The 13,517-nt window shown below is 61.2% G+C and overlaps 2 protein-coding genes across 5 annotated transcripts in view; both read right to left on the reverse strand.

Moving 5' to 3' along the window:
• Positions 1-6,930: 6,930 nt before the first annotated feature.
• On the reverse strand, positions 6,931-11,478 carry ARTN (artemin). Its single transcript, XM_055139622.1, has 5 exons — positions 9,740-11,478; positions 9,390-9,535; positions 8,106-8,167; positions 7,771-7,909; positions 6,931-7,685 (listed from the first exon to the last, which is right to left on the reverse strand). Exons 3-5 carry the CDS (start codon positions 8,163-8,165, stop codon positions 7,213-7,215), a joined length of 672 nt encoding a protein of 223 aa, XP_054995597.1. The 5' UTR covers positions 8,166-8,167; positions 9,390-9,535; positions 9,740-11,478; the 3' UTR covers positions 6,931-7,212.
• A 137-nt stretch (positions 11,479-11,615) lies between these two features.
• Positions 11,616-13,517, reverse strand: part of ST3GAL3 (ST3 beta-galactoside alpha-2,3-sialyltransferase 3) — a 193,767-nt gene continuing 191,865 nt past the window's right edge. For all 4 annotated transcript variants that reach the window (XM_055139621.1, XM_055139619.1, XM_055139620.1 and 1 more), the window contains one exon: positions 11,616-12,513. In XM_055139621.1, coding sequence (XP_054995596.1) covers positions 12,424-12,513 — 90 coding nt within the window. In that variant the 3' untranslated portion in view covers positions 11,616-12,423. The remainder of the gene's footprint in view (positions 12,514-13,517) is intronic.

A 13,517-nucleotide genomic window follows, 5' to 3' on the forward strand; every position in this document is an offset into this window, starting at 1 on the left:
AAGAGACCAGGAAACTGCATACCATGGACAGTGCTCGGAGAATTCCTAGGGTGACTGGAAGCCCTGGCTCTTCTCAGTAATTAGAATGGGAAAGGCTCACATTTAAGTGCTAGGAATCGTGATTCACCTCCCTTGGCTCCAGGTGGAGTAGGGATGTAGCAGATGAAGAAACGCCACTGGTTTCCTTGTTCCTGGACACTCCAGGTAGCAGAGGCCGATCTGACCTGATCAAGCCCGCGTCCCCTGCTCGGACCCTTCCCCTTGTTGGTTTATCCACTTTCTGAGCGGCATAGAGGGAAAGGAGAGGCTCATTATACTTTGTTCAGTGGAGGAAGCTGGTACTGACAATCGTTAAGAAGAGGTGGCTGGCGATTCCTGGAGGAGGAGAAACTTGATCTGAACTTGAAGAACAGAGGCTGGGTAGAAGGGGCCACCTGATTAACTGGCAAGAAAAATCCAGTGGGAATCTATATCATATCTGTGTCAAAGAGTGTTTATGGGGGAGGCTGGAGAGGTAAATGTAACATGTAAGTCAGTCGCTTGCCTTGCATGAGGCAGACTGGGGTTCTACCCCTGGCACCACACTTGGTTCCAGGAGTAATCCCAGAGTACAACTACTGAGTGTGGCCCCAAATACCCCGAAATGTGTTTGGCTTAAGGGGATATATGACTGATGAATGTAGGCTCTATTCCAGATGCTGCATGGCCCAAGAATGACCAGGTGTTGCTCTGATGGTCCCCAGCACTCCTGGAGAGGTCCCACTACCCCCAAAAGCACCTCTGGCTGAGAAGTCCTGGGAAGAGATGAGTATCAGAGATGAGGCTGACCAGACAAGTTGGGAACTCTAGATCCTCAGTTTGGACTTTTCCCTAAGTGCAACATGATGCGATTGCTAATGGACCCCTGTGTTCAGAGTTTCTTTCTTTCTTTCTGTTTTTGGGTCACACCTGGTGATGCACAGGGGCTACTCCTGGCTCATGCTCTCAGGAATTACTCCTGGCAGTGCTTAGGGGACCATATGGGATGCTGGGAATCGAACTTGGGTCGGCCACATGCAAGGCAAACGCCCTACCTGCTGTGCTATTGCTCCAGCCCCCAGTTTCATTTTATAAGAATCTGACTCCAGAGTGTAGGGCAAATTGAAGAGGAAAAAACAGAAAGACAGGCCAGAGAGATAGCAGAAAGAGCAGGGCTCTTGCCTTGCATGTGGCCAACCTGAGTTTGATCCCTGGTATCCCATGTGGTCCCCAAACAACATCAGGAGTGATTCCTGAATGCAGAGCCAAGAGTGACCCCTGAGCACTGATGGGTGTTCCCGGAGGCCCTCTCCTCCACCTCCCCTCAAAAAAGAACAGAAAGAGAGATGGGGAACATTGAGAAGGAAAAATCAGGAAGCCACAATGAAGTAACTGATTTCAGTCTATGTTTAGGGGTGTGAAATTCCCCGGCCCAGTGCTGACTGGAGATTTCATGGGGCTGGTAGGGGAATGGAGAAGGCCAGAGAGCACAGTTCTGGTTTCAGGCCTGTGTTCAAAACCCATCTTTGCTCCATGCATTTGGCCTCACCTGGCTCTGTACTCAGTGCTCCTGGGTCTGTGCTCAGGGATCACTCCTGGCAGGGCTCAGGGGACTGTATGGGGTGCCAGAAAGCAAACCTGGGTCGGCCTTATGCAAGGCAAGTCCCTTTTCTGTTGTACCATCTCTCCTGTCTTCACTCAGTGAAAAATGAGAACAGGGCCAGGGAATGGCTCAGTGGGTTGAGCGCCTGCTTTATATGCAGGAGCCCCAAGTTCCATCCCCTGCACCGTATGATCCTCTGAGCACCACTGTGAGTCACCCGCTCCCTCCATACCCCCGCCCCTCCCCCTTCCCATAAAAGAGAAAACCTAGTGCTGGAAGTAGGTCCCAAGCACTGATGGCTGTGGCCCAAAAACAAACAAATATAAGAAGTTCTTTTGCCAGGGGAGAACAAACAGATGGTTTCTAAACAAAGCCCAGTGCATTTTCTTTCTGCTTCCAGTTCAGCTGAATTCTCATGCTGAGCGACAGGGTTCCCCAGCAGAGAAAGATGCCACATTCCATATCACCAAAGCTGGAGAGATAGGACAGGGGATAAGGTGCTTGCCTTGCGCGTGGCTGGCCCCAGTTCACCTCCCGGCACCACATAAGTGATCCTGGGACAGGTTAAAGTTCCCTGAGTACCTTCAAGATTAATCTCTGAGCACATCAGTTCTGGCCCCAACCCTGATCCCACTCCTCAAAAAGAAACCAAGTTTCATGAACCAAATGGTTCCTGAGTTTGCTTCACAAACTTCACCTAGGTCAGATGATGATGATGATGATGATGATGATGATGATGATGATGATGATGATTTTTAGTGCCATACCTGGCAGAGTTCAGGGTTTACTCCTGGCTCTGAACTCAGGGATCACTCCTGAATGGGCTAGGCAGACCATATGGGGTGCTGAGGATCGAACCTGGGTTGACCATGTGCAAGGCAAATACCTAACCCACGGAACTATCTCGACCCCTGAAATTTGTATTCTTACGGGATCTGATTTTTCTATTGCATTCAATGCTGTAGCTCCCTGCTGCTCCTGTGGTGGTCGGGCCACACCTGGAAGTTCTGGGGGCTCCTCCCACTCTGTACTCAGGGACCAGCAGTGTCAGTGGTCAAGCCTAGGCCTCCAGCCCCCTTCTTGAGGGGCTTTTTTTTTTTTTTGGTTTTTTGGGTCACACCTGGCAATGCACAGGGGTTACTCCTGGCTCTTCACTCAGGAATCACTCCTGGCGGTGCTCAGGGGACCATATGGGATGCTGGGAATCGAACCCAGGTTGGCCGCATGCAAGGCAAACGCCCTACCCGCTGTGCTATGGCTCCAGCCCCTCTTGAGAGGCTTTTTATGTCTGCTTCATTTGGCAAGGGTAAAGGTGGGTGGGACCACACCTGAGAGTACTCAGCGCCTACTCCTAGCTCTGGACTCAGATCACGCCTAGCAGTGTTGAGGGGACCGATATGTTGCTGGGGATCAAGCTGGACAAGCCCCATAAGCCCCGTACTGTTGCTCCAACTAAACATACTCCTCTCTGTGTTGTCTGTTTTACCTACTGATGTGATTGTTCTTTTTCTCCTTACTGGGTTTGTTTCTCTTCCTCTCTTTGTTTCTTTTTGAGGGATGGTGGTGGGAGGCGTCCCTCCCTCCCAAGCAGTGCTCAGGAGGTATAAGGGCCACTCCCAGTAATACTTGTCCCCCCTGAATAAATCAGTGCTTGTGTCCGAGGACATGGAATGCTTAAGCCCTGTGGTGTCAGGACCCACCAGGGCCACCCTGGCATTGCTCATCCTCTGGGGACACCTAGCCATGCTCTGAGCAAGAGCCATGCGGTACGGGGGTTCTAACTTGGGTCCAGACAGAGGTACATACAGGGCATAGTCCCCTAACCACTGAGCTCTCTTCCTGGCCCTCTCCCTGCTTCCTCAACCTGAGCTCTTGGGCCATAGCCACCTCTCCTCATATCTGTTGTGATCTCTCCTCACCTTTGGCTTTGAGCTGTGACTCCTATGTCTCTCTGGCCCAGACTCTGCTGCCGTCCAGGGCCTGGTGTCCAGCAACCAGCTGCCTCCTCGCCCACTAAAGGTGTCCCAGCCACCTCCGAACTCATGACCTCCCTTCCCTCACTGTGCCTCTGCCACATGCTAAAAATACTACTTCCTGGGGCAGGACCAGTACAGGAGGGAAAGCACTGGCCTTGCATGTGACTGCTGTGGCAGTGGTGACTCTGGTTCACATCCCCAGCCCTGCATGTGGTCACCCAAACACTGCAAGGGGTCACTGCTGCAGAGAGAGCCGGTAGTAGCCCCAGCCCTGGATTTCAATGGATTCTTTAAGGACTAACCAACTCCGGAACAGACTTAGAACCCAACCTCCTATGAGCAAAAAAGATGCTTTCAGACGGCACGCATTAACGGTCTTTTCTCTGATCTCCTGCTTCATTACCCCACTGTCTTTCCTTCCAAGGAAGCCTTAGTTGGCCTGTCTTCAAGCACTGGTTCCCAAGGCACTAGGCCCAGGTTAGCTGCGGAAATCCCTGGGTCAGCAGGGAGGATGCTGCATCAGCAAGGGCAAAGAGCGCATGGAATCCTGAACTGGGATTCCTGACGGAAACAAATTGATACAGAAGTTTTGGGTGATGGGCCTGAGCAATAGGACAGAAGGTAGGGCACGTGCCTTGCATGCAGCCAACCTCGGTTCACTCTCCAGCATCCCATATGGTCCCCCTAAGCACCACCAGGCGTAACTCCTGAGCGCAGAGCCAGGAGTGACCCCAGAATAATACCAGGTGTTCCCCTCTCCCAAAAAAACACATTTGGGGTGTTCCCAAAGCCAGAAAAATGCCTTGTAAAGTGATCTGTAGTTTTCTGTCTTGCAACTTGATACTCCTGGAGAAAACATCCCTCCCTAAATCCTGCAAAGGCTGCTCAAATCGGCAGTGAACTTCGGTATTTGAGGCACCGGGGCTGGAGAGAGTACAGCAGGTGGGGTGCTTGTCCCTTACACTCCCACTCAGGTTGGATCTAGCACCCCTAGCGGTCCCCAATCACCGTCAGGAGTAATTCCTGAGTGCAGAGCCAGGATTTACCCTCAGCATTACCAAGTGTGATCCCAAAGCAAGAAAAAAGAAAAAAAAAAAAGGCACTGGGGCCCCTGGTGTGGTCTTGTGCTGGGTTCTCTGCTTAGTGGTAGACACAGAAACTGCTGCTCTTTTCCTTTGGGTAAAATAGCTTTTTTAAATTATTTTTTCAAGTGGAATTTGGAGCCCTAAGAGATAGGGCACTTGCCTTGCACTCTGAGGACCCCGGTTCGATCCCTATATGGTCCCCTGAGGAGTAAACCCTGAGCACAGAGCCAGGAGTAAAGCCTGAGCACTGCAGGTGTGGCCTGAAATCCTCTCCCCTCCCCCCACCTCCACAAAAGAGGGATTTGGGAGACTGGAGAAGTAAGCAACTGGCTGGAGCACATGCTTTGGATGCTATAGTCCTGGGTTCGATCTCCGACACCATATGATCCCAAGCACTGCCAGGGAGTGGCCCCTAAGCCCCCAGCTGGGACATGCCCTTGAGCAACACCAGGTATGACCCAAAAACAAAAAAGAGAAAGATTTGGGTTGCTCTGAGCCGCGAACGGGAGGCCAGTTACAGTAGGGAAAGCTGTTCCTTTGTGTGAGGTGTTGGGCACAGTCTTTCTAGAGCCCAGAGGCAGACCTGAGTGGCCAGAGCCGACTGGCCTTTGGGCAGTGATGAGAGTCAGTGGCCTGGGCCTGGGCTCCAGCCTGGCCACTTGCCGTTGAGCACGGTGGGGACACAGCAGCCAGGAAAGCTGCCCTTGAAGAGACTGAGAGCAAAGCTGGCCCCGAGGAACAGGATTGGAAGGCTCTAGGCCTTTCCAGCAAGCTCCCGTCTGCAGAGCCCCGGGAACTGAAGGGCTGCTGCCCGCTACCACAGTTCAGGCCTTGGTGAGCTGACCGCAAGCTCTGTGGCACCGGGCGTGGGGTGTTATTGTGAGGGCAAGGGCGCTCCACAGGGTGGGCCCGCTTAGAACTCCTTAACTCACTGTCACATAGCAGCAGACGTGCCTGCTGTGCTCTGGCAGGGGGCGCGGTGGGGAAGGACCCCCATGCCCAAACACACAGGCACTGGGGCCGTATTGCAGGCGGGGGTTGGGGGGCTCCACAACAGTGTCAAAGGTCTGAGGAATGCCCCCCTCTACCTTGTTTTCAGGGCGCTGTCTGGCCCCTGGTTGCAAGGCTCATAGCAGCTTACCCTCCCCCCCAGGCGTAACCTCCCCCTCTCCCGAAGCCCCTATGTCAGGGGACCCTACGGGTGCTCGGAATCAGCATCCTTCCCAAACATATGTCCCCATCAATTTCCACATGAAGCCGCACAGAACACATCCCAGGCCCCGGGAACGAGCTGTCCCAGGACCCGCCCTGAGTCATGAGGGGGTGACTCGGGAACAGTGTGGAAGGTGTTTGTGTGTGTGTGGGGTGGCCCCAACCTCTGCTTCCTGCCAGAAGCGGGTGACCACCTCTCCCATTCTTGTCATTTTTCACCCTTCTGCCAAGTCAGAAGGAAAGCTCTGCCTCATCATTTGCTTCTCTCTCCTGGCTTACGCTCTCGGCAGGGATCACAGCCCTGTCACTCCTGACTTCCTGGGGGCTGCCCCGCGTGACAGAGACGAGGTGCTTAATCAATATGTTATCGAACCCATCCACAAACCTTGTTTATCTCCCAGTCATTTCCTGCCAGCGGATCCTGGGATGCTCTGTGCTTCGACACCCCCAGACCCACCTCGTGTCCTCTTCCCAGTTCATGCCTCTCGGGGCCTGCAGCATGGGGCTAATACCCCGCAATGCTCGGGGGTGACTCCTGCCTTTACAATCAGGAGTCACCCCTGGCAGTGCTCAGGAGAACAAATGGGATACCAGGGATCGAACCCAGGTCGGTCGTGTGTAAAGCAAGCACCCTCCCCATCCGCCCCCGGCTGGACCATTTACTAGGGAGCTTTGGCCTGGGGAATAGGACACTGATGAAGGATACTTGGGGATGCTCAGGGGTTCCTCCAGCTTTACCCACTAAGCAGGATCCCCAGGATAGATCTCCTGCACCCCACTGCTGGGGTCTGTGCACAGGCGTGTCACTTGCCCTAGTCACAAGATGCTTGTGGGTATACCTTGGCCACCTCACTCTGCTGGGTGGGGTTCTCAGCCCTCTTGTCCCAGAGTGGCTGGGTCAGGTGGGCGCTGGGCAGCCTGGTGGGCCTGACACCAGGAGTGTGAGGGGGAGGCCTGGCCCCCCCCATCCCGTTTATCTCCCTCCAGCCCCCATGGCCGGCCCAGGAAAGGAGCTGACACAAGGCAGAAGTAAATAAATAACTTAGAAATAATAAATAGGGGTCCAGCTCCCGGAAGCGGGTCCAAGGCCGGCTCCAGCTCAGCCACTGCGCCACGCGTCACCTCCCACATTTGTCCCGCCAGCCCTGGGTCGAGGGCACGTGCCAGAGGCGGTGTCCTGAGTCCTGGGTCCGCCGGCCAGCGCCAGCATGTGGGCACGAGGGTCCTGAGCGCCCCCAGCGGAGGTGCCCGGTGGGGGGGCGTGCGGGGCGCGGGCCAGCCGTCCCCTGGGCCAGCGCGTGGCCCCCACCGGGGAGCCTCAGCCCAGACAGTCACAGGCGGTGGCCGAGAGGCCCTCCACTGTCCTCCAGGTGCTGTTGACGTCCATGAAGGAGACGGCCTCGTAGCGCGTGGGGCGGCAGCAGGGCTGGCTGACCGGCCGCGAGCCGGGCGGCAGCGCCCCCGCGTCCAGCAGATACGCCAGGCTGAGGTCGTGCGGGGCGCGCGCGCGGCGGCACGAACCGCTGCAGAAGCGGAACCGCACCAGCTCATCCGAGCTGTGGCCCAGGCCCAGCGCGCGCACCGGCACCAGCTGCGAGCGCAGGCGGCAGCCCCGCGCCGCCGGCCGCGCCCGGCCGACCCGGCCCGCGCGGCCCGCCCGGCCCCCGGCCCGCGCCGTGCGGGCTCCTCGCGGGGGCGCGGGCGCGGGCGCGGGCGGCGGGGGCGCGGGCCGGGGCGGCGGGGGCGGCGGCCGCCGGGCTCTTCCGCCGCACACGCGGCCACCGCGGGGCCCTGCAGAGGAGAGCGAGTCACCCGGGGGTCCCCGCCCGCGCGCGCCCGCCCGCCCGCCCGCGCGCGCCCGCACCCGCTCACCTACCGGCCGGGGGGCTGGCGGGGGACGTCAGCGCGGGCACCGGGCCCTGGCGGGGTATGGCGCTGCGGGGCGCGGGACGCAGGGAAGCCTCGGCGACGCTGCTCAGCAGGGCCAGCGCGGCCAGGGTGGGCCACAGGGCCGACTGCACAGAGACAAGGTGGGGCGCGTCCAGGTGGGCTCTGGAGAGGAAGGTCTCCTGGTGGGGTGCAGGGGGCTCGGGAAGGAGGGGAGTTTTGGGTTCTCCTGGAGGAGGGAACCTTCTCCCCGTGCCCTGTCCCCTGGCCCAGACCCCAGAACCTCCTCCTGGGCGGGGCGCCTTCACAGAAGCACTCACTCACCTGCCGTCCAGGCCGCGGCCAGCGGGGTAGGGCAGCAGGCCCTGCGCGTCCAGGCTCCATCTCTGTCAAGAGCAGGAGCCCCCATCAGCCAGGGTCCAGCCGTTCCCCCACCCTCCTGTTCAGGCAGCTGGTACACAGAGTTCTCTTCCGAGTGGCCATCCTTCCACTCCAGGTGAGCAGCCTGGAGAGCTGGACGCGGCCCGGGAGGAGGCGAGGGAGCTGCCTGGAGACGCTGACCATGTGGAGTGTTCCAGGCCCCTCAATTCTTTCCAGAGAAGCAAGCCAGGTGCAGGACAGCCCCACCACTGCCTCGGTCACAGTCGCTGGCTGACCTGTGCCAGCGGGGTCTCTGCCCAGCACCTTCCTGACCTGGCCTTCGGGGCTACTGCTGGCAGGATGAGCCCAGAGAGGGCCAGCCCTGGTCCTAATACTCAAAGTGCCCCACAGGCGAGGTGGCCTGGAGAGGCAGGGCGCTTGCTGGTTGTCTGGATAGCGAGGCCCATCCCCAGAACTGCCGCACCTTGCTCCTCCGTGGCCTCTGTCTGGACTCAGCTCAGCATCACTCTAGTTTTATCTCCTGAGGGCAGATACCTCGATGGATGGCAGATGGTGGGGTCTGGGCTATGGCTTCCTATAGCCACCAGGGGGCAGCAGCAGCCCAGCCTGCAGCCTAGAGGGGTGGGCTTGCACCTACCCTCAGCCAGTCTGGCCACCACAGCTCCCAGGAGGGCCAGCCAGGCCTCCCTACCAGCCCTGATCTCAGACCAGAGCCACCCGCGTGGGTACAGGTTCCCTTCTCCGCACCTCTCCCCCCAACCCCGGCCCCCTGTTGCCGCTTCCTGTGGCTCTGGCAGGTTGGCCCCGCTCGGCTCCGAGGAGTTCCCCGTTGGACCGTCCTTCCCCAGCCCAGCAGCCTTTGTGATCCGCACCCTGCCAAGCACCCCACGAGCCTCTCCCGAGCCCTCAGGAGCTCTCCGGCCCTTGGGTCCCAGCTGTCACCTGGATCCCTGCGCCCCAGAACCCCGGAAACCTGTCTGCCGCCACCCGCCAGCAGGCACACGGGAGTTCGGCCCGCTCTCCCCCACGCGCACAGCTGGCCCCGGGGAGCTGGCGAGTGCCCTCCCAGATGGAGGGAAAGCTGGACCAGGCAGCGTGAGGCCCCTGCGCTAGGGGGAGCCCGGGAGCAGCACCCTCGAGGGCAGCTGGGGCCCCTTTTGCCTGGACATCTGGGGCCACTTGTCCCTCCAAGCCTTGCCTCCCCTCTGCCAGCTGCGAGCTACTCACCACGGAGGTTCTGGGCTCTGCTCTGCGGGCCTCTCCTGGGGTCAGCGCTGGCCGTGGCCCCTCGGTTTGGGAGGCCTGTGCCCGGGGCGGGGCACCCGGCGGCACCTCTTTAGCCAGCAGCGTGGTCTGGGCAGCCGGTCCGTGCCCTGGAGCGGCAGCGGGGGCCTCGCGTTACCGCGGGCTGGCAGGGCCCCCGCCGTCCGATACGCGACAAGAGGGACTGAGGGTTGGGAGGGGCGGAGAGCTGTGCAGAGGGCCCAGGAGAGGGGGAGGTGATGGAGGGGAGGGGGTCATCCCGCCGCTCCCCGGCCGAAGGGCTGGGACGAGGGGTGGGCAGGGGGCCGGCTTACCCCGCGTGCAGCGTGCTGGGTCCTGGGCGCAGCGAGGGCGGGGGCCCGGGGGACCTGCTGCTGGCGGGGCCCGTGGGCTGTGTCTGGGGGCCGAGCCCAGCTCCATCCCTCCGCAGCCTCATGCCCGCCGCGCCGCCGTCCGGTGTCAAATTCCAGCCCCGGCGTCACCCGATCCTGGGGTGGGGTGGGGCCCAGAGCGCCCCCGCCCCGCCCCACCTTCCAGGCTCACCTGGCTGCAGTGCCCGCCGGGATCCCGTGCCCCCCTGGCCCTGCCGGGTCCCCCGAGGGAGGGCGGGGAGGAGACGCCGGGCCGGGACCCCAGGACGCAGAGCGGAGACCCGGGCGGGCGGTGGAGAGGCGAGGAGTCTGGGCGCTGAGTGTGTAGACGCTCCAAGTAGGGAGTTGGGAGGCCGGGCCGAGGGCGGGCAAGGGGGAGTGAGGGCGGGCAGGGAGGGGACAGTCCCTGTCTGGGGCTGCCGGCCTGTGGGGTTCATCCGCCTCCGAGGTCTCGGCTGGCTCCTTTCTTCTCTCATCAGACCCATGCAACTTGGGGCCCGAAGGCCTGCTCCGGGCATCTGAAGGCTGGACCCATTCTGGGGGCCCACTGCTCCCCTCTGGGCTAGCCCATGGCCCTGCCTACCCCCCACGGGGAAGGTGAGGGGAGGACGACACTGGAGCTGGCAGGGGTGCGAAGGGGGGGCATTGGTGAGCATTGTGGATGGAGGGAAGGAAAAGCAGGGTCCTCTGTGCTCCCCCACCCCCCTCCTGTGACACTGGGGACCACTGTGGAATTCGGGTATTTCAGCCACGGAGCCTGGCTGCTGGGGAGAGTAGTTTGGAGGTAAGACGGGATGTCAGGAGGTTGCTGGGGAAAGGGGGAGTCACGGGAATAGAGGGGGCCGCAGGTGCTCTTCGGGGACCTTCCACACCCTTCTGAAAGCCCAGTCGGGGCCTGAGGATGCGGGTTACGAAAGGACAGAGGGAGGGGGACACAGGCCCGTCCCCCGTGGCTGTGGAGGGGGTGTGAGGATGTCCTGGAAGCAGCTGACTCTGCAGCCTGTGGCGCCGGGGAGCGAGCGGGGCTGGAGAAGGCAACTGGGGAATTGTGACCTCAACTGGCAGTTGGGAGCCGTGGGTGGGGATGAGCGTGCACAGCGGATGGAGGAACGTGTGTGGACCAGCTAATCCCGAGCTATGCCTCAGAGCCACCTGTGGACCTTTGAAAGCTACCCACATCCGGGCCCCACCCCAGCCCTGAATCACAGTCCAGGGGCGGCATGTGCACTGCCTGGACTCGGCACATGTGGCCCTGGGGTGCCGCCAGGGCTGAGCCTGGGCGGTGCAGGGAGCTGCTCCGCTGCCTCCCAGCCCCAGCCAGCCAGCGGGGGTGGGGGCGGGCACCTGCGCCCGGGGGCACGCAGCCACGGCCGCACAACTGCAGGGGGCAATGCGGCACGCAGGGAACGTGAGGCAGAGCTGCAGAGCGCGGCGGGCCTGGGGGTGGGCCTGGCCCGCTGACTCACGAGGATGCGCGGCACGAGGGCTCAGGGCTGCTGGGACTCCTGATGGGGGTGGCAGCGCCTCCCTGCCCCCCAGCTAGGTGACAAGGCCGCAAGGCCTGGGCGGTGGGAAGCCTGTAAGTCCCACCCTCTGGCTCTGCCATTTTGGTGCCCGAGATGGAACTTCATTCACGAGAAGCTGAGGGCCCCTGGGAAGCCCTGGGAGTCGCTATCCAGCTCCTGCTGCTGACAAGGGGACCCCAGAGCCTGTTGGGGGGGACAGTGCTTGGGTTCAGCATAGATGCTTCGCTGCACAACCTCCCCCCATGCCCCCAGCCGCCAGGGTCTTATTTCTTCTGGAAACCTGGGAGCAGGCACCGGAGGCAGGTCAGGGAAGAGCTTTATTGCTTCCATGATGGCTGTGGGGCTTGCTGCCACGGCCGGGGAAGATCTTTGGGCCTCATTCCCTTCCAGTCCAGGCTAAAGGCAGAGCCCGAAGCCCCAGCATGCTTGCTGCTGAGACCCCGCAGAGCTGCCCAGCGGGGGCGTGTCCAGGCCAGGGGCAGCCAGGCGAGCTCCTGGGGCCCCCCAGCTCTCGGGCCGGGGCTGTCTCGTTGGCGTCAAAGATGGCTCCAGCGTTTCCCAGTGGCACGGCCGGGGGCAGACAGGGAGGGCACCTCATCTTCTTACCGACAAAGGCCAAAGTGTTCACGAGTGGTAGGGGGCTGGCAGAGGTGAGGCCCCCTGCTCCCTGCAGCCCCGAAGTAGGGGAGGTCCGTCACGGCACCACTGCCCGCGGGCCCTCTGGTGGCCCGCCTCCTGCATGGCAAGTGGCCCGAAGAAAATCTCCAACCTGATTTAAAAATAAATTATCCCTCCCCCCCGCCCACACCCCAGCTCCGAGTTCACAAAATGGTAATACACGAAACACTGATTGGAGAAATGATTCCAGCAGCGGCCTCGCTGCCCACTGTCCCACCTCCGGCGTGGCACGCTGGGCTGCTGGGCACAGCTTGGCTGCCAGGCTCAGCCTTGCGGCCCTCTGGGCCCCCCCTGGCTGTCCTCCTCTGGGTCCGAAGACGCCTGCGCCTCTCAGGTGTGGCCAGGCCGAGGCCGTGGCCGTGGCCGTGGCGGCTGCTCGCTCTGGTGATGCCAGGGCCTGTGTGGCCGTGTGCCGAGTCCACCTCAGATGCCACTGGTGAGGTCGGTGATGACACGGGCTTTCACCAGCTTGCGGAGAAACTCTTTCTCTCGCTGAATGTTGTGTGTCCAGGACTGAAAGGAGAGAGAGGGAGAAGGGGGTCAGGGGGTATGTCGGGCGTGCCCGGCCCGGCCCCTGCTGGCCCCTCGCATCCCCACCCTCAGCGGCTGAGTGTGGCAAGCCAAGGGCAGATGTGTGTCACCGACTGGGCCGACCAGAAGTGATGGTGCAGCACCACAGGAGGCCCCTTCTTGGCCAGCCTCCCTTCCCTGGAGCTGGAGGAAATGACCCTGCCGCCCCCTCGCCCCGGCCTCAGGCGCCAGGAGAGAGCAGCTCTCCCGACTGGTTCCACAGACCCCGGCTACCTCCCCTCCCCAGGAGGCACCCAGTCCGGGGGCACCGGGCACCGGGGGGACAGGCATCTGAGTCACTGGGTCCGGCCCTGGCCTGGGGGCTGGGAGGGTTAGTCATGCTCAGCCCTGATGTAATCCGCTCCTCAGCCCCCGGCAGCTGATGAAACCCTGAAACCGGCCTCCAGACCCGGCCGGGGCCGCGAGGCTCGTCATGATGACTTCGGATTACAGGGCGAAGCGCTGCCCGCCCGCCCCTCCTGCCCACCCACCGCTCCGGCTCACCGTCCTCCCCAGGAATGAGACAAGGGCCCTCAGGAGGCGGGGATGCCGGGGGTGCGGCTCAGGGGTCGAGCTCGTGCTTTGCATGTGTGTAACGGGGGTCTCAGCACTTGCTCCCCGCCACCGCCAAAAGAACTGAACAAGTGTCAACGGAACGTGAAGGAATGAGCGAAGCATGGAAGGAGTCAACGGCTGTATCCCAGCTGGTGGACGGCCAACCACTGCCTACTCGGGCAGCGCCCCCTGCGCCGTCCTCTCGTTGGGGAGGGGGTAGTCAGCTCTCCCAATTTTTTCCAGCTGACATGCACACAGAATCCCCTCCATTGCTCAGGTTCCTGAGGGCAGGGGGCTCGAGAGGCTACTCCCGCATCCTGCCCCCCAAGGGTGCAGCAGCCAATCGCAGGGGCCCGTTCCGCTGACGCCCCCGGGAGGCACCCCGAGTTGAG

The sequence above is a fragment of the Sorex araneus genome, chromosome 5 (assembly GCF_027595985.1).
Source record: "Sorex araneus isolate mSorAra2 chromosome 5, mSorAra2.pri, whole genome shotgun sequence".
NCBI lineage: Eukaryota > Metazoa > Chordata > Mammalia > Eulipotyphla > Soricidae > Sorex > Sorex araneus.

Coding starts and splice junctions, on each gene's coding strand:
- ARTN (XM_055139622.1), bottom strand. CDS start 8,165: ATGGAGCCTGGACGCGCAGGGCCTGCTGCCCTACCCCGCTGGCCGCGG. Junction 7,910..8,105: donor GGCCGCGGCCTGGACGGCAG/GTGAGTGAGTGC, acceptor GTCTCTGTGCAG/TCGGCCCTGTGGCCCACCCT. Junction 7,686..7,770: donor CCCCGCCAGCCCCCCGGCCG/GTAGGTGAGCGG, acceptor TCTCCTCTGCAG/GGCCCCGCGGTGGCCGCGTG.